This window comes from Anas acuta, chromosome 4 (assembly GCF_963932015.1).
Source record: "Anas acuta chromosome 4, bAnaAcu1.1, whole genome shotgun sequence".
In the NCBI taxonomy this organism is placed as follows: Eukaryota; Metazoa; Chordata; class Aves; order Anseriformes; family Anatidae; genus Anas; species Anas acuta.
This window is the reverse complement of record NC_088982.1, coordinates 33,482,424-33,503,134: the sequence shown is the minus strand read 5'-3', so window position 1 is coordinate 33,503,134 and position 20,711 is coordinate 33,482,424. Positions and strand designations below refer to the sequence as shown.

The 20,711-nt window shown below is 40.5% G+C and overlaps 1 protein-coding gene across 3 annotated transcripts; it reads left to right on the top strand.

The window, feature by feature from the left end:
* The first annotated feature begins 14,995 nt into the window (after positions 1 to 14,995).
* On the top strand, positions 14,996 to 20,485 carry IL21 (interleukin 21). Of its 3 annotated transcripts, XM_068680665.1 has the most exons (5): positions 14,996 to 15,130; positions 15,257 to 15,292; positions 19,010 to 19,147; positions 19,596 to 19,676; positions 19,780 to 20,485. In XM_068680665.1, the coding sequence occupies exons 1-5, from the start codon at positions 14,996 to 14,998 to the stop codon at positions 19,792 to 19,794; spliced, it is 405 nt and encodes a 134-aa protein (XP_068536766.1). In that variant the 3' UTR covers positions 19,795 to 20,485. The 3 variants fall into 3 exon arrangements, with proteins under 3 accessions (XP_068536766.1, XP_068536765.1, XP_068536764.1); XM_068680664.1 differs by having other exon boundaries at positions 19,596 to 20,381; XM_068680663.1 differs by lacking the exons at positions 19,596 to 19,676; positions 19,780 to 20,485 and having other exon boundaries at positions 19,010 to 19,550.
* The last annotated feature ends 226 nt before the right edge of the window (positions 20,486 to 20,711 follow it).

Genomic DNA, 20,711 nt, shown 5'->3' with positions numbered 1-20,711 from the left:
GAAGTAGGAGGACATTGCCTTTTGTCCAGCCCCCAGACCTAAGAAGATACACACGGGTGGTTAGGGTAAAGGGCCCCCCGCACAGAGTTTCCCAATTAACCTAAAATTGTGAGGGTAAGGACTCATTTCTGAGTTTGTATATGCTGAAGGTGAAATTTTCCTTGCACACGTAAGCAGTTACTTCTTTGTCCTTCATTTTCTGGAGTACTGATTGCCCACTGCATACAACTGTAGCACTGTGTCCCACTTGTGAAGAAATAAAGCAAGCACAGCTATGTTTCAGAGCCACCGGGCGTGTGTATTCTATCAGAAAGACCTGAGAAAGACAGATAATGACTGGTAAATGTTAGGCTGGTCACCCAAAAAAAGGTGGTTTTGTTTACCAGAAAATACTTGCAGGGGCACAGATCACGCTGCAGTTACTGAGATGATCAAGCAAAAAAAGCTCCCTTCAGGCTGACAATTCTGCATCAGACTAAGAAGAAAGATTTCCTTCCTAGGTTTTAAAACCAATTACAAACAAGACTTCAGAATGAAATATTATAAACAGAAGACTGAAATGCTCACATAACAGTGTCAGCATGAAATATTTTGCTGTTTCAATTTATTAGTTTTGACAGAAATTGGAAAAATCAATAAAATCAAAGAGAAAATGCTGAAGTACAGAGGTAAGAGGGAAAACATGTTTTGTTTGATCCTTAAAAGCATCAAAACAGATCTAGCAATAAAGGAGAAATCGAGGCAGGTCAGGGAATGAGTAAAGAGAGTTTCCATGGCATGTGATTGTGTCAGAAGGTAAAATAGTTCAATCTTTGGTCAATTAAAGATAATTTAAGTGAAGTGAATGGTGGCTTTTCTCTCAGAAAAACTTAGCATGGCCAACTCAGAAAATGCAGAGGGCAATGGCAAGAAGAGAACCAGGAGGAAAGCTACAGGGCTCACTGCTTTCTGCAGTACGCAGAAATACTCCAAAATAATGTTGGTCTTTAATCTTCTCCTGCAGCTCCGCCACAAACAGCGATCTGAAAGAACGTCGTCAGTCTCTTTGATCTCCAGTTACTGTTTTGGAAATTGCATCTTTGTCTCCTTTCTTCCTTCAGGCCGTTTCTGACATTCTCCTTTGAACATAAGCAGAGAGTTCTCAGCTTTAGTGTTTCCACTTCCCTTCGTGTTGTCACCCATTGTGCAGCAACATCAAATACAATTATTTTGCAGACTCTGGAGTTCAATCAATATTTCCTTACTGTGTGGTGCATCACATAGACACACAACTACAGAAGACCAAGGCGGTGTGGCTAACTGTACTGTTGCCTGTGCACTCTCTGAGCAGTCTAATGCAAGCTTCCTACTGATTTAAGCTCTTAATATTTTATTTGCAGAGGTGGTGAGGCCCTGGAACAGGTTGCTCACAGAGAAGCTGTGGATGCCCCATCCCTGGAGGTGTTCAAGGCCAGGTTGGACAAGGCCCTGGGCAACCCAATCTAGTGGGTGGCGTCCCTGCCAATGGCTGGGGGATTGGGACTAGATGATCTTTAAGGTCACTTCCATCTGGAGCTGTTCCATAGTTCTATGATTCTGTTTTGGCTGTGGTTGGGCTACAGGCACATACGCAGCTGCAGCTGACAGCAGTAGATGGAGGTCTGGGTAGAAGGTAAAGGCTGGTTAGGACACTGTCACATCCACCCTCTCCTTCTCTTCCCTGCTGCTGCCACAGCCCTCCATGCCCAGTGGTGCAGAGACAACTGCCCTCCTAAATCAAATGGCCAGAACGATCAGAGTTAAAATGAGTACCCCGAAAAGGGGGAAGAAGATGACAGAAGAGGTGTAGCCTTCTAGGCTGTGAGGTAACGAAAAATACCCTCAAAAAAGTTAAAAACAAACAAACAAAAAAACACCAAGTTGGGTTTCCACTGTTACCTCAGTCCTTTGCCCATGGCCTACAGCAGCATTCATTCCTCAGCTGGTAAAAGCACCTCTCGCTGGGAAGGCCCAGATCACTGGGATGGCTGGTTCTGTCTAACAGCTCCCTACCAGAGCACGGCTCAGTTCTGGCTGCATCAGTGAGTGAGTTTGTTCCCTGAAAGGCAAATGCAAAGCTGGTGGGTGGCTGGCACTGGAAAGAGGGGGGAAAAAAAGCCTCCTGTGGCTTTTGAGCTAGGTCCTCAACACTGAGGGATGAAGTCTGATGAAGGGGAGATGTAAGCTGCTGCTTCTTTTCCACAGCGCCCTACATACTTGACAGTCCCGGGAGGGAGAGACATGCCTGGTGCAGGTGTGCAGCACTGGTGCATCACTGCCAGCAACAGGCAGGTAGGGTAGGAGGATGGCAGCTCCAGAGGCAAGTGGAAAGGTAGTGAAGTGGCTAAGAAACCACCTCAAAATGCTGCCAACCAAGCATCTGAAGAACTGTAGGCTTAGTTACACAGCAAAAGAGTTAACAGGAATACACAGTTTTTGCTCGAGTTCAATTACAAAGTAGTTGTGTAATCCTTGTGATAATCAGAGTAACAGGATGTGGACTGCAAATCCAGATATATGGAGAGGAATAGTGAATCTTAACATATTGCACCTGAGTAAATTTTGGACGCTCAAAAGATAGTTCTTCCTTGGTTGTCTGCATTTTCCACATTTGAAATAATAATGTGGGAAAATATTATCTTCTATAGCCTCCACTGATTTGGACTAGTGTCTTCAGTGCATTCTCATTTTTCTCTGTTTCCCGTAAGTTAGTTCAGACAAATAGCACTGTTTGCTCAAGGAGCGCTGTGTCAAGTGTTAAGTCTGCACATAAATAGCAGGCAGTAAAAACATCATTCATACAGAAAAGTAACTAGATCGTAATTTTATTATTTTATTGTATAATTATCTGTTGCTGTAGCTACAACAATTACTGACTCAGGTTTCTGGAAAGAAACACAAGCAGGACAAGACATTTTCCAGTGAACAGCACAATATTAAAACTTTTTTTTTTCCTTTATGAAAAGGAACAGGTCTATCAGGAGGAGCAATGACCAGGACCAATCAAAATCTATTGTTTTCTATTGATGTTTCAATATAGAAATTACTTAAAATTAGTACTATGAATCTTGCCAGTCCTCCCTGAAGTGAATTGATAGTGAGTGGTCACACTTTCAATCTCTGCTTACGCAGAAGTATTATATAATCTCTGACTAATGCTTCCAGACAGATTTTTGTACTCCCACAAATGCACTGAGTAGTTATTTTTCACCTAGGTAGTCAATTTTTTTTTTTTTTACATTTTAGCGAGAAACTTTGTTTTGTACCTTGCATTTTCTTTTTCTTCATATTTGCTTTCTATTCAGAAAATAGTTCTTTGCTCAGGTTTTTGATCGTTTTGAATACATTTCCATAGATTCACTTACCGTGTTTGGGCACAGGGAATGGAGTCTGTGCTTCTGGGAACTTACCTGACAGAGGCAAAACTTGCTGTTAGTCCATGTGGTTCTGTTGCTCCTGACAGAGAAGGGAACATGATATGCCAATATTACAGACTTGGGTATCCATTACTGCCACAGCTCAGCTTTCTGGGGATTTACATGATTGTAGATCCAGAGCAGAAGGCAGCAGACAAGTAAGGAAGAGACGGGGATGCAGGTGGGTCTGTGACTCTCACAATTCCAGTTCGGCAATGCAGACATGGCGTGTTTCTTCTACAGCTACACAACACAGAGACGCCAAGAAATATGTTTTCCTCTCCTTCCAGTTCGAGCTGTGTATACCTGCTTTGTCCTTTGCACCAACATTAGGGCACTTCAACTGGCAAAGAACTGGATCGATTCACAGGAATTAGCATTAAACTAGCTGGGAAAGAAAAAAGCTCATTAACTGATCTAGTGATGAATTTTGTTTGTGTATGTGTGATTTCAACTGCTTCTGCTGCAGAACCGTTAGTCTTGCATTTGCCTTGCCTATAAATTTACTAGTGTGTTTAGACCATCTGGAAGCCCACAGATATTGCAGGTTATCCTAAATAGTACTGGTACTATGTTTTATTCTAAATTATATATATATTTTTTTTTTTCCAAATCATGTTCTCAACTTGGGAGAATTTTGTTTCATAATGTCTATGTGACTTCCCACAGCTAATTTATCTATTTATCTCCACGCTTGAAAAATACTTTCTTCTCACCCCCAACTCCCTGTATTTAATTTTTATTTCCTTCTTAGACCTTAATTGTAATCAAGAAAATCTTGATTCTCCTCCCTTTTAAGGTCAAAACAGGTTCACAGCATATCTTAAAACATTTCCATTATTGTTTCCACTGAATGCAGGGAAAATATGTTGACTTCATTAAAAAAAAAAAAAAAAAAAGAATAAAATTAAACCAGAGATAATTTTCATAAATTAGATGTACAGATTTCACAGCTCAGAAACAAGGATGTCAAACGTGTCCAGCTTGTACAACCTCCTACACAGAAACCACAAGGTTTCAACGATAAGTCACTGAAACCACAGCATTCAGCTTTTTATCCAAGACTGCCTTTACCGAACGGGTGCTGCTGCTTCAGTGCGATGACTGATCACACAATAGTTTTTCCAAGGTTCGCTTAAGGTGCTGACCTGTGAAAAAAAATGAAACTCATTATGCAAAGCAACTGTGCTGTGTAGCTTTTTACATTTCTTTATGTGTGCATATGAAAGATGTATCTGGGGATGCAGGCACATACATTCATGTCTGTTATATATGTCTGGTTATAGATGAAGGCAGAGAGAAAGGCTTCTGAAAAAGTTTAGTGAGAGAAGCTTTTTATTTCAGAGACACTGCATTTCAGTTCTATCTGTTAAGGACTGTATGAGGCAGTTAGCTCTAAGCATTCCCTAACCTCCTGTAAATAAATCTGCTATTTTATTGTTTAAGTATGAAGTCATAAAAAGGTGCGTTATATTTACAGAGTAACTCATGGATAAGAAACAGGACAGTTAGCATTCTGGACTATATACAGATAATAATTCAATTCTACTCTAGTAATTCTATTCTATATAATTCTAGATCAGTATAGTTGCAACCACATTGGAGACTTTATTGGTATAACTGCAAAAGGGAAAAAAAAATAAAATTAAAAATCAGCAAACCAACAATACCTGCCTGAGTGAGAAATTTTTACCTGCAAGTTTTAAATAGAGACCAGTTTGCAGAGTTTAATGTTTCCTAAATCCTCTTCCTTGAAATGATTCTGTCAGAAACCATATTTCAGCCACAGCTAAAGGACTTAATTCCTTTTGCACTGGCACTGAAGCGCTGTTCCTGGAATGCTGTTGCTCAGTGATACCCACCGGCCCCCTCAGACTTGTGTGCTGAGGAGGTACTTGTTGCGTAGGCGATCCATGGTTTTGATCAGCAACAGAGCCAGCAGAAGAGGAGTTTCTGACTTCTAGCAACTCACTGGTGTTTGTAAATCTGCCAGTTGTGCTAAGGAGAAAGTAGAATTGATAGTGAAATGATTCTGGTTAAAACAAAGCAAAACAAACTCTCAAGCTGTTTCCAAGAGGGATTTTTAACCTGGATCATTTCATTGATCCTAGCAGCCTTAACAGAGGCTCCTGACGGTGCGATACACTGTGATGCAGAGCCACAACAGTGGTGGTGACCTGGAGTAGCAAGTTCTTTAAACTGCTTTGCTGCTGAAGAAAGCACTTGCATTATTACATCCAGAGATTTTCAGAGGTGGCTCTGGCCTCAGCCTTCCCTTTGGCTACACAGCATGACACTGAAGTGTCTGTTCTGCTGCAGGAGCTGAAGTGTAAGCGTCATCTGATGGCTGATCCAGTGGCTTGCAGCACTCATCGCAGTGGTGTACGTAGAAGCTGGTCTGCAAGCTGGTACGTGGAGTCACTTCAAGGGAAGGTAGACCACATCCTCCAGTGCATTCTCACGCTGCTGCTCTGCCCTCACCAGATCTTGCTGTACCACAGAAGCGCCCTAGCATGGTATGACAGGACAGTTCCTGGGCCTGGGAAACAAAAACCGCGGCAGGAGAACAATGTTAATGAGTTTACAGAACTTTAAACCAGCTTTATCATTAAATACTTCTACCAGCAACTGAGCATGCATGTAAACATTTGTACATATATGAAGAGTGGTTCAATCAAAAGACAGCAATATTTTGGTTATACATGAGAACCAGAAAGTGAAACTAGCTAGAAATAAAAGCAGTACTCAGTCATCTGCTTCTACCAAGACATGCCCAAAGGTAAAACATAATAAAAAGTGAAAAGCTGCATTTGATTTTAAAGATAACTTAATGTAGAATATATCTGTAAGGAAGGTAAAATTCAGTGCAGATTTGCTGGGGAGGAGAGAGAAGAGGCCATAGTCCCTCACCATCTGTGCCCCATCGTTTGCTCCAGACCATGTAAGAGGGGAGCAGTGGTACTGCTGCAGAGATCCTGCACCAGCACAGCAGCCTCACTAAACCTGGAGAGTGACTTCCAAAATAATCCATAACAAACCTTTCATTTTGATACTGAAGCACAGGCTGTAATGTCATGCTGATCACTATGCAAAGCATGTCAGGCTATAGGGATGTCCAAAAGCCAGAGCAGTAGTTATGCATGTCACATGTTGCCAGAGACTGCAGCATAATCTGTACCAGACTTGTCCATCTTGAACCTGTAATGGTTTGGTTTTAACTTGTTTGGTAGCATTGACACTGTAACATCAAAGCATCTCTCTTCTAACTTGTGTTCTCTCTCTTTGTTAGCGTTAATGAATGAACAAAGGCAGCATTTTGTATCGTGTCATTCTGCTTCCTCCATTCACTGTCCAACATCTGCATTTATCTCTTTTGATTTTTCTTTCTGAACACTTTGAATGAACATGACATTTACTTCTGGGTTTCAGTGCTACCACATCACTGCTTTTCACACTGCAGGCCATGCTGTCTCTTAGTGGAGTTGTCAGGAAATGCGTTACATACAGAGAGCAGTTCTGTGGTAGAAAGATTGCGTGCTGCTTGACCACGCTTCCTGAGAAGACCTAGAGATCCACAGTGCAATGCCACCAAGCAGCAGAGCTGCAGGAGAATCCAGTGTTGCAATACCAAAGAGGAACATTGACTTTTCTCTTTTTTTGCCACTACTTCTACTTACACCTGTGTCCTTAAGCCAAAGATCTACCTCCTGCCCTCAAATTGTTCAAGAAACTGCAGAATCTTGATTTCCTATGAATTGTTGCCTTGTCTTCTGAAACTGGCTGTCCTTCAGTAACGGGCAAAGATCATCAGTAGCACTGTAAATAAAAATGAAATTGCCCAAGAAAAGCTGGAGCACAGCAGAAGCACAGAAAAAAGCTTTAATCTCTTATCGTTACGAAGATTGAAGTGATAATGCCCCATGCAGGAGCTTTTTGCTGAGATGTGAAAGGGACTATATGACGTGGATGCCTGCACTGGCAGAAGCCTAGACTCAGTGACCCAGCAAGGCTCCTTCCACCCTACATGCAGGGAAAGGTGTGACCTGGCAGGTTGGAGGCTGCTCCAACATTAAGAGGAAGACTTGCAAGCGTGCGGCCACCAAAGGATGGTTCTTCTGAAAATCTCGTTCTGTGCATAGCTGGCCCAGGCTTGTCTCGGGCTCTGGATGTCAACGGGCTGTCTTCTCAATACAGCTTGTCATTGTGAATTGATAAGGCTGCAAATACATCAAGAAGATTATGTGGATAACAATCATCACTGGGCTGACCTAGGAGCAAGATGCACCTGGTATTTAACATGTATACACTTACTGTTAACATTATGCTGTTCTGCTTTATAGGCAGTCACCCACTTTTGCTGAACAAGGGCGAACTAAGACAATAATGCCTTGTACAAAGCAAACGAGGCAGCATAGGAACATTTGCAAACAGCTTTGCATTTCTCTTGCATCTTCACTAGCTGAAGCAGTTTCCAAAGCCTAGATAAAACCCTGAGCAGGGCTGTACTATATTCAGAAAGATTTTGCCTGTTCTTGAAAGCTGGTTCTACTTTCCATCCACCAAGTCTCTTTCATTCTTACACTGCCTCTTTTCTGTTACGTGGCATTGTATCTCAGCCTTAGCTGCAATTGAGAACCACAGATTATAATGTTGATGTTGGCAATGTTTGCAACCAGAAATGTAAAATAATGATTTTTAAATCTGGAAATAGCTGGAGGCTGAACGCGGGCATGCCCACAGTGCCTAGGTACCAGCTCACAGCTCCCACCACAAACTGCTGATAGGGGGCTTCCTTGACGCTCACAGAAGTTCTCTGCAGACAGCAGAAACCTGTCCAGTGATTTCTCTGTACGATATAGCAGGTCATATCTTTCTCATCTCAATGGCCTTTGGCTTTGAAAAAACAAATATTTTCAGATATAATAGTTTTTTGGCTTCAGGGCTGCAAACTAGGTGTGCTCCAGCTGTCCATCTTCTTATATTAGTTCAAAGACACCAGTGCTGGGGCTAGCAGGGTCTCATATTTAGTCCCCGCGTGGAAGACATTCCATGCATTTGGGGAATTTCTTGCTCCTGAGTTTGATCTGGTTGGGCAAGTATAGCAATGGAAGTTTAACTGTATTTCTCATCACAAACAGGAGAATAAGAGAGTGATTTTGTTCTTTTAGTGTTCATAAGCACGGAAGAGATGGAATACAATACAGATACTTTAATTTGACTTGTCAGTGATGAATTCTATGATTTTATTTTATAACCCAGCCAGGTGGGTGCTTGTTGTACTCCTTTCCTTGCTTTCCAGCAACCAGAAATTGTCTTGAACACTCAGCTCAATGTAATCTCCCTTCCATGATATAAGAAGGATATTCCATAATAAAAGCTCTTGCTTGGCATTCCTTCCACGTCTGACACGTTCTTTCAGGACAGAAATTCACAATCTCCTGTAAGAGCTGTTCTGTTTATTCCTCTAATTCCTTCATCTGCTGCATGGGACCTTTTATTAGCCAGCGTTAAGCCCACCTCAACATGGATTAGAAATTGCTTATAACGTAACTGTGGAGAAGCATTATGGAGAATCTTGGTGGTTTTATAGTGCTATATGTAGTCTGTTAATTTTGCTGTGTCTATGCACCACACTCAGAGTTGTAATTATTCTGATTTATATAGTAAATAAAAATTGGAGTTAGTAATATTTTTTCCCTGCTTTTGGTGGTTTGCTTTCCTCTTTTCTAAGCAAGGCTAAGACAGAAGAATTATACAAAAGCTACAAATAAGAAAATAAGATTTAGAGATGGCAGAATGGACTTGCAGAGCTGTCAGAAATACTTTGAAAAATAGTTTTCCTTGATCTTATATACAGAGGTCCTCTTCCAAGTCACTCATTTTCCAGCATAACTCTCTCCCCTTGCTTTCCTACATTCCTCCCATGTCGCAGACAGCACCTACATGAAATGGCACATACACGGGTTACAAAAATTCTTTGAAAGCAGCCCTGTGAGTTACAGGCTTCTTTTTTGGCTGAGCCATAGCAATGACTAAGCTATGGGAAAAGCCTCCATTCAGCTACACTGTAAAGGAAAATGTGGGTGGGGGAACTGGGCTTTCATTCAGCACTTGGGTGTGGAGTGGCAATGTCGCAAAGAGGAAAGAGGAAGACAGCCTCGTGGGCCAAGGATGGGAGATTTCCACTCTGCAGCCAGCCCTCCAGGGCCAGGCAAGCGATGGTGTGAGCGAGAGTGTCGTTGTTTGACTCAGCATGTTCCTAAGCCACAAAAGAGAAGTGACGTATGCAAAAAGCAGGTTGCTTGCTCTTATCTGATAAGAGGGATATCAAGGAGTTTTCTCCACTGCCTAGACAGAAAGGAAGTTCTTTGTCCTTGTATTTCACTTTCTCTGTCAGGTGCCTTTCTTCAAGCATTTACTGTGCTCTTACAGCCTCTAACCCAAGACAGAAGCCTATAGGGTTTTAGGGAAATGATATGCCAGCACCTGCTACCACGTTACCAAATACCTGTTGGTTAGCTTCCCACTCTAATGGCTCTGCCAGCTTTAGAACTGATTTACTACATAATGGATTTAATTGAGTGTTATTTCAGATAGAGTCATCTCACCAGTATGCCTCCAACAAAACCACAGATTATCCTGCTGGAACAGCAAATGAATGAGGTATTTCTGTGATGCTTCTGGGTAGAAAGAGAGAATGCTTCACTTCCTACCTGCTGCACAAACAGCCACTGCTCTTGTGGTACAGACATCCCTTCACACAGAAGGTTTCATGGTAAAATACGCACTCATCTTCACCACCATCTACCTTTCACATTAAAAAATGTCATCTCTAATACCATAAAGTGCCTTTTACAGTGCAGTGCCATACAAAAACAGTATGCACAACCTGCCAGCCATCAGCAGGGTTCTCCCTTAGTTTGCAAACCATTAAGTAAACCTAAACATCAGGGGATAGCCACTGCCCAACAACACAGCTTTGCTAAAAGAAGAACCTTGCAATGACACAATCTCCTCAAAACAAAGAGTGAATTTTATAACAGTTCTCATCATACCTGAGCTTGGTTCAGCGAATTTAAATCTGATTTTGCCTACCTTTAAAACTTCTGTCTTTCCTAAAGCAACAGCATCTCAGGACCATCCAGGCTAGAAAACTGTTGAGCCTCACAATTATCTCATTGTTTTTGTTATTCATATTTTATCTCCAGAAACAGCAGCATTTTAAGACCTGATCAGTGCATTAGATCCCTAATTATTACAATTTTGGGAAAACACAAAAGATGAAGATTAAAATGGCTGTTAGCTACACAGGTATGATTCTACTATAGAGCTGTAGGATCTTGTTAAACGTGACTGTAAAGGTCAGGACCAGCATCTGGAACTGACTCCCTGAGACACAGCAATATCCAGAATGCAGCTGTGCATTACTCTTGTCCAGCGAACCACCAAGGACCAACAAAAATACAACATTAGTCCATAACAGGTGAAACATTTCTAGCTGGTATGATAAAATATTATAGCTACTGCACAATGAGATGTTGGGATCTCATCCAGAATAACATCTGCCATTCCAATGAAGAAAGATGAAGTGGAGGTGTGCAGGGCAGAACTGATGGGATGTCTGGGGAAAGGTACACTAACCAACCTTGTTTTGTCTAGCTCGGAGTCAAAGAGAGTATGACTGCTCTCTCTAAGCTGAGCAAATGAGGAAGCATCGGGCAGGGGAGAAAATGACTTACGCTGAAGGACAGCATCAGTGTAAAAAACGAAGAGGCCAAACTAACAGTCAGTGCATTTAGGCTGGAAACGTGAAAGCTCTTGAGCTAAATACAGAGAAATTACACACCAGCCACAGAGGTAAACACAACTGTTAAATAATTATGATGTATTGTCATGGCAGGGGACAGGAGCTGATGCCCTCAATGTTGTCCCTTTAAGCTCTGCGTTTCTGAAAATATAAGGAGAGCACTAACCAAAGTTTGTGAGTAGCCCTGAAGTTGCCTGGTTAATGCAGACTCTGCAGGAGCATCTCTGCATGGGTAATTGCCAACCATCTAATGAGGATATGGCTAACAGAGGCGATCCTACATCCAAATGGAAAGCTTCCAACCTGTCAGTCACATACAGCTGCATAAAACCAGAGTAGCCAGGGCTAACACTATCACCTACAGTAGCTGGGTTCAAAGGAACTCCTCAAAAGAATTCAAAGCTGAACGCCTGACAACAAAAAGCAGCAGCAGGCATTTCCACCAGCCTGCTCCTTTACTATTAACACTCCTAATGGCAAAGTCAAAACCTGGACTGAGAATACAATGCATGTTGATAACCTACAAATGAAGATGAAAGTTCAGTTATGGTAAAGAGGAGCAGCCTTAAGTACCACCTTCACGTAAAAACACTATCAGAAGTCATCTCTCCATCCCCTCAGCAGCTTTACAGAGATGTTGAACGACAGATTAAAAAAAAAACAAAACAAAACAAAAAAAAAAAAAACTTACCCTACAATGCTTCACATGAATAAAATGGGGAAAAGGGAAATACATTCATGGTTTATCAAACAAAATCTCTTTATTGCTGCTGACTTCCATTACTGAACCTTATCTACAAATTAATATAACTTTGGAATAAAACCTGAGACACACCCTCCACTTCACAGTCCAGCTGGGCTGCTTATCTAAAATGATTTCAAAGTACATCCCTCAAAAGGGACATGCTTCTGTTGGGTCTGTCTGAGTTGGAGTCACCTTTCCCTGCAGCAGCCCACACAGTGCTGTACTCTGCACTCGTAGCTGGAACAGCACTGATATCACTCCAGTGTTGTGTCTATTGCTGCGTAGTGCTGGCACAGCACCAGGACTCCTTCCAAGCCCGCAGAAGCCAGCAGGCTGGGGGTGGGCAAGTGATGGGGAGGGGACATTGCTGGGGCAGCTGACCTAAACCAACCAAAGGGATATTCCATAACGCCTGATGTCACACTCAGCAATAAAATCGGGGGCTCTCGTGGGGGAGGGGGCTGTTCCTCCTGAACAACCACTACGCGTTTGACGCCCTGCTTCCCAGGACGTGGCCGAACACTGCTCGCTGATGGGAAGTAGAGAATAATTTTTTCTCTCTCTGTGCTTCCACGCGGACTGGTTGTTTCTTTTGTTTCTGTTTTTCCTCCCCATTCCCTTTCCCTTTAATTAAACCTTTCTCATCTCAAACCTCGAGTTCTCTGTGTTGTATTTTCTCCCCCTTCCTTTTTGAGGAGAGGGGGAGTGAGAGAGCGGTTGTGGTGGAGCTCGGCTGCCCACCTGAGTAAAACCACCACACATGCAAAAAATAATTGCACTACTTTTTCTTCAAGAAATTAAATTTTAGACTATGTGACAGAAGAAAATTTTTCTCCTTTCTTGTTTCTGTTCTCATTCTTCAGGATTTCTGTTCTGTCAGGTGTGATTAGCTACCCCTTTCACCAGGAGAGATTTTGTACATGCATACTGGAGAGCGTGAGTGCATTTGTGTAGACACATATACACCTATAAAATCTATTCCTTTAAGCTATCTAGTTTCTTAAAGATCATAAATAACTTAAGCACAGAAAGAGTGTGCAGTGAATAATCATACATATACAGAAGACAAACTCACCTAAGCATGCCAGGTTAGTCTCTCACCAGGTGAAATGATCATTTTGACATGGACAGCCAGAAATAAGTCATCTCACTTGACTGCCCAGATTCACCGGACAGGTGAACACAGAAGCATTTTACACAATGCTAGTTTATTACACGGACAAGCATTCTAGGTAAAGACAACATTAAATTCAAGTCCGTACACTGATGCCTTTGTAAGGCATCTCCACAGCCACAAGGAATCTCTGGACTTCCAGAGCTCAAGATTTAGGACACTTAAGCACCTTTTTATTCACTTTCGTGAAGGTGCCAGGTGACTCTATCTGCCTTCTACTAGTTCTATATACAAACCTTTCAATGGTCATACCACAGTGTTTACAACCATTTATTAGCGATAATACATAATAGTCATTTAAAGTCATTTTTCTTTCTTCTGATGAAATATTAGGAACAGTGATCTTGAAACCATCTGATTCCTAGAGGTTGCAGAACACTAAGTCCCTAGTGCCCACTCAGATCCCTTCTGAGAACAGGGCAGCTCAGTGAGAGTGACAAAAATTAGGCTTGGGCTGGAGGAAACTGATCTAAAAAAATAAAATTAAAAAATAAAATTAAAAAAAAAAAAAAAGCATTTGAGAAGAATACCCTCAAATACCTTAAACTTCCACGGAACTCATTGAGAAAGGAGACATCTGTGGAAGTCCCCATAAGAGAGCATTCCTTACCAGCATTTGTTGGAAAAAAAATCCTGTCATTAATGCATCATTTTTCAAGTAATAATCTCAAAACTACTTCCTCAAAAGCAGCCTATGTACTTAATTACAATAGGAATTAATTTTGAAGAAAATCACAGGAGTATGCTTTATTTCTTAGATCATTCTGATGGTTTTATTCTGGCTTTAAATTTTGTGCAGTATGTATTTTTAATGGATTTCACACCAAACAAAAGCACTTCTACATTCTCAAGAGAGTTCTCTGGTCTCACTATCACATCTGCATTGAAAGGGTGGCATAAAGTTGCAAAACTAACCTCAAGCCTAACTGTGGCAAACCTAACTGAGCATCTAGCTGCCATAACCACTGGTCTACTGACAGCCACAAAATGATAACGTCCTGAGGGACTCACTGGGATTTAGCCCCTATTCCTCCAGCAGCATTTCCATCTGAGGAATGGGCATGGTATAGGGATTGACCTCTCCAATGGCAATGCATCTCCTTGAGCTCAGACTCCTGCAAATGCTTTTCACACCCCAATGGACACACTCTCTAAAATGCTATTAAAATATCTGGAATTAGTCTGAAGTAAATACATGTATAAAGCACACTTCAGCTCCCTTAAATGCTAAAATGAGCTTTTCCTCACAGTTGTCGCAGAAACCAAGCACGAATGTAAAAGTGGCAGTTCACAGACAGGGGAACAAGCTACACATCCTTTGAAGCTATAAAGTAGGAAAAATTACATTAAAATTGCTAAAAGAAGTCCTGCCATATTTCATCAGCATGAAATGGAGATTCAGTTGGATTGGAGAGGTTCATTGCTGCAAGAAGCAGGAAAAAAATGCAGAATCTTTGTTTACCTGGGTCTGTGGTTTCTAAGTACCTACTTTTTACTACGTTCATTTCTTGACTCAAAGCGAAAATGGGAATTCACCCTTTTCTCTTTTTTTCCTGTCCAATGTGCAGATGGGGCACATTTTCATTCACTCCATCAATCCCTGCCCCCTACGCACGAGCTCGCATACATACACCTAGCCAATGGAAAAGAAAAAAAGGTTACTCATTAATCCATTCTACAAAGCTTTCCAAACTGAAATGGGTGGGTTTTACATCTCCAGCAAGGAGCAATATATAGGTAGACATGCAGCATACCTGAACATAGCTGAAGCTCAAGCATTCATCTTGGATAGCACAACTTTGCTTCTAACACATTTTAAAACAGAACTCAGCACTATGGAGAGGATGATTATTTTCTGTATGCTCTTCTTCTGTTCCAGTATGGTTCTGACTGCAACTCCACATAAAGCAATGAAATACAAACAGCTTCTAAAGACAATTGATCAGTTAAAAGATGTAGTGAAAGATAAGGTAAGCAAACTATTAGTCCTAATACTGAAATTATTTTCAAGCATTAGATACTGCTTAGAATGTAACTTTTGAGGGATACTACTGCAATGTTAAACTTTTCTAACTTAGATTTGTTTTTCATTGTAGGATGCTGAATTGCTGCATACACCAGAAAACCCTGTGGTGAGCCTGCTTTAACATTTCCTTTTAATTATATCAAATTTATTTTGTATTGGTTAATTCCACTGACAAATGGCAGATGTCTTCTTTTAAGTATCTCTGACCTAGAACTCTTAATGCAAGCTAGTTTGAAAACACTTTGATAAAAGTTTCTTATTCCTGGGTTTTTAATGTCTGAAGCGTTTATATTATGCAATCTTTATTAGTAGGTTACTACACTCTGTGTATTCTAGAACACCCACAGATTCCAATTTGTACATATTCCTTTTATTCACTGATAAGAGCAGGAGATTCAAACAAGACCTATATAACTTGCAATGCTCTTGGGGACGCAGTTTTGGGGAGAGGAAGTGCCTCCAGCTACCATGAGCTCCAACCACATTGGTATTATCGCTGCATGGAGCCTAAAGGGAGCCCCCTTTCCTTCCCACCATAAAACCGTATTGCATAGTGCTTCCTTGCATGCAGTCCCAGTGGCTGCTGTGAGACTGCTTGTGGGCAAGGGTTGTGCTATCATGTAGAACAGGAGAAAAAGTGCATTCTGCAAGTATTCTCTTTACATTATGACTAGTTAAAAGAACAACAACAGGTCTTCATAGACCCCTTTTTGTACACATTATTTACTTAGACACTTTTTAATGGTGATATTTGGTGTAACCCAAAGCTAGGAACTTCTTGGTAAGCTACATTAGAGTCATAGAAAGTGTGTTTATGTCTAACAGTTTATATTTTAATACTAAAACCAATTAGAAACTAAATGCATTCTGCCTTCTTTCGATAATCCCAAACATGCAACGAAGGTCCAACACTAGCCACAGCTGATACAGTTTAATACTTCTCCTGTTATCTGCTGTCTTAGGGCACTGACAACTACTTTAGCAAGCAAGCAATTTTGATGGACATATAAAAGTATTCAGTACGTGTAGTCATTAAAAAAAACAACTCGCAGAGTATAAAGCTATTTATGCAGGGCTTTACACTTTCGTGTAAAATAAAGAAGAAAGGAAAAAAACTCACCTCATTTCACACGGGTTTCATTAGCCTCCTCCAAGGGTTTACAGTTGGGCACGTTTTTTACTTGCCAAAAGCACAGAGAAGTATGACCAAAAAGATTGCTAGAAACAACTCATTGCTAGAAACAACTGCAATGCAAAAATGTAATGCACCCTAGCTAATTGCTAGTTTTTTTCATTAACACTCTTTCTAACTTGTAGTGTCAAAGTGAAAAGAATCAGATAATTAGCTGTCATTTCACTGCAGAGTTTGCTGCTACCTCCGACACAAGCAAATAGAGCCAGTGACTAATCGCTTTATCAGTGTTTTTTTTTCTCTCTCTCAAAAACATGGTCACCTCAGGAAGGAAGACAACAATTCATTTGCAGCTTAGGGCTTTACAGGCTGCCTCTGGGAGGTCCTGAGTACTTTCATCATAAAATATAGGAGATAACAAGTTCAGGTATTGGAAGGTACTCAGTGCAACAGAGGTTTGATCTCTGATGAAAAGCTAACAGTAGGAATTACCAGCAATCATATTAATAAAGTTTTAATTCTGCAGGGCGAAATTTGCATTTGCTGAGTTGTCCAAATGCTTATCTATGAGTTGTGGTGTGCCAAAGTTGTACTCATAACTAGGTAACTGGGTACAATTACACCTGAACATACAAAACTGTATTTAACAAAAAGTCTTTCGTGTAACTGTATTTCAAATCTCAAAATATTGTTTATATGGCAAGCTGCTTATGCCAGTTTTGAATGTAGCCTTGAATATGCAGGAAGACGGCTACCTTTTATAACATCGAACATTTAGTGGTTTATCACTATTTGTTTTGACTTCCTTGATCTTTCTGTGTGTGGACTGATAGCCTCACTTCAAACCCACAGCACTTAGCTGTACACTCAAGTGTGAAATTATCAGAAAATACATTAGGAGGTGAGAATAAAACCATAGGGGACATCAAGTCAGGAGAAAACATGCTGAGGTCGAGAAATTAGTCTTGAGACTGAACTGGTTCAAGACAGGAGGGAGAATACGATCTGCTGCTGGTGACAGCTCTGGCTCTAACCCCGCTGGTTGCTGGTTCAGGAAGTGCAGGCTCTTCAGGGTATGCTGTACAGTTCAGAGTCTCGCGCAGAGCATTTCTGCAAATCCTCCCTGACAGCTGTTTTGCATGTTTACCTAGCGCCCCTCAGACATCACCAGCAGCCCGTGTTTTGAATGCCTCTTCATCAAAGTGCTTAATCCATTGCAAGGCAAACAAAATGCAATCCTTGTGGCCCTCTGACTGTCGGCCTGCTTACAGTTAACTGTTAACTCAGCAAAAGAGAAAAAAAAAGCAGCATATATGAGAAATGCTGGTTTCTCAGCTCATCACGGATGAGGCACAAAATGTTTTCAGTTTCAGCTGGAAAATCGATCTCTTTTAAAAAGAGTGTTGTTTTTTTTCCAGTAAGCAAGTCTGGTTACGGTAAAAAACCTGAAACAAACATAAATGTCTGGTTTTTAATAAAAATAAAATATATAAATATATGTAATATATATATATATATAACCAGTATAAGACGTTGCTATTAACATTTGCTATAGGCAACATAAATGGAGGTTGCCTTGTCCTTGCAAGTGAACTGCTGTGGCATCAGCAAACCAGATGAGACCCAGCTTTGGTAGCAGTTGGTATGCAAAACAAAGATGATGTCTTTGGAGCCTTTCTAATATACACAATCAGCATTTCTAAAAGTTTCTTTCTTTGGAAAATGGAAAACATGTTAGAAATTGGCTTCAGTAAACACTGCTTTTCTTTCTCTATTGACAATAGGTTGGTTTTGGTGGTATTTTCCACAGTTGTGTGCCCAGCGAGGAAAACAGCCACTGCACAGGAAAGGAAGTTCTGGAAAGCTTGTAGTCTTTGCACCATACAAATTAATATGCAACTGCACCATGAAAGGAAAAAGGCAGTTGCTCTAATTCCAGATAACTAGCAGCAACAAAAGAATTACACCACCGTCATACAGCACACCAAGTGAGGGCTTCTTTTCAAGTTAGACACAGATGATGCTTACTGGCCTTGACTCAGGTTTAACATGGCTCTGAATTCCCTGCAATTTGGCAAGACAATCTGAGCTAGGAGCCTGGCTCCTTGTCTTCTCTCTCATCCTCACTCTCTCTTTTCTCTTCAGTACAATTACTCACTAATTTCAGCGCTTCCATGTCCCATGCTATTGAGGGAGAATATTTGAGTAGCATTTTAAATCATGCAGTTCTATGTCAGTTCTAATTAGTAAGTAGATAATACGAGAAATGGCACAAAAATAGGAAAAAGAAGTATATTCTCAGGTGTACTATTGAGGAACAACCCTGAGAGAGATTAGGAATATTTTTAAAAGAAAATATTCATGCCTATGCATGCTTGTGAAAATCTGCTGCATATGGGATCTACTCTTCAGTAGCACTTTCTTTTAATTATTGTAATGATCAAAATTCAAAGGGCGATTTTAGGAATTTATATGATGAGGAAATACTTGAGCAATTACCAAAGAACAGGCAGATCAAAGGTCAGTGATCTCTTGTATTTCTAAAAATAACTTAAAACAATTAAAGGACTGTTGAATCTTCTCAATGAATACCTTGCATAATTAAATTTGAGCATAAATCACAATGTAACACGTGTGGAAAAAATGCTGCAACATTCATTTTAAAATTATTCCTTGTGTTCTTGCCCATAGGACGAGTGCCTGTTCACAGCTGTGACCTGCTTCCAGAAGGGCACACTGAAATTGCAGCCCAAGAACAGCCAAGTAAATTCTACGTTCATCAAAACAGTTAACATCTTGAAAAGACCCATTCTCAAAGACTCTGGAAAGGTAGGATTTCCTGACAATGCCCATAATCATGACCATTGCTCCTTACTTTCTGTAACAAATACTACCTACAGCAGTGAAACTGTAAAAGCCAAGCTTGTTAGAAAAACAGATCAGTCTTTTATTACTTTGGAAATTAGAAATATCCATTTTTCTGCACTTCCAAGAGAGACACTCACTCTGTTCCTATCCGTCAGTGGTGTCTATGCACTTTAATAATGGCAATCATGTGATATGCACAACAAAAGGATTGGGATTACTGCAAAAAATGTGAATTAAAGATGTAGTTATTATTTTCTTTTCCTTTATGAAATAGCCTGCCTCTCAGCTCTTCCATTTGTAAAAGGCTTTGATTACAAAGATTACTGCTTGATCAGTAGGAAATCTTTAAATATTATTTATGACTATGATGAGCTCTTTAGAAGTGGAATGATTTTTTTTTATATTTCAGCAGTGTGAGTCTACATGTGAATCTTATGAGAAAAAAACCCCCAAAGAGTTTTTGCAGAGCTTCTCAAAGTTGATGAAAAAGGTAACAATCAGAGTTGACTCCTTCTGTCTGTTTTTTGATGTTTTGTAAACAAGAACCGATGTCTGTATTTTCCATTATTCCTAACATTCTGTTGTTTTCACAGCTTTTCAAGGAGTAATACAGGACACATGAGACCTGAAGGCTACAGAAAATCTACTATTTAAGGCAGACACTATACTATTTAAGACAACGTGAAAAATGTAAATATTTTCTATTTCTACTGTGCTGTGTGTGTGTGGTAAGTGAGAGCTTCTCCCCAATATTAAGGAGGCTTATTTGGATGGCTATTCATAAGACAGATGCTATTTTAAAAGTGATCAGAGCCTCACCTTATGGTGAAAATTACATTGTAATTTCACAAAAATAGGTTCGCGTAAGGGACTTAACCATAACCTTATGCTGAACTAGATATACACGAGATGGCTGCTATTCTAGTTTTGCATTCATCTCAAATGAACATCATACAGAAGTGTCTGAAACTTTTTAAAGAAAACAAAACAAAACAAAAAATGATCAGAGGCTTTGAAGCCTCAAGAAGTACTTTGATTGATTTCCTTATTTAAAACAATACCACACACACAACTTATTTGTAAGTTCATAGATTGTATCTTAGCTAACCAGAGAAAAATACCCTGAATTTAACTCTCACAGAACTACTGGAAAAACATTTACAGATAATACAGTATGGTCTGGGTCTGACCTGTTTCCACGTTGAAGTTAATGGCACATTTGCCATGGGTTTCAACTTGTTAACCCAGAATCTCCAAGCAGGGATGCAGAATTTTGGGTGGAAAAATACATCTCTGGAGATGGAATTCCACCTAGGCTCCTTCAATTTAACAGGCTAAATGCAGCAGGGGCATGACTGGCTGGATGCCTGGCCACTGCAAGAGAACCAACAAACACAGTAACTGATGATTATTCAGAACAAAGCAGCCCAAACGCATATTGCTCTTTCTCAGAATATTTTACACTTACATTCATGCACCAGAACACTATTCCTTCTGTTTACTCTTGATTCTTTTTAGTGGTTTA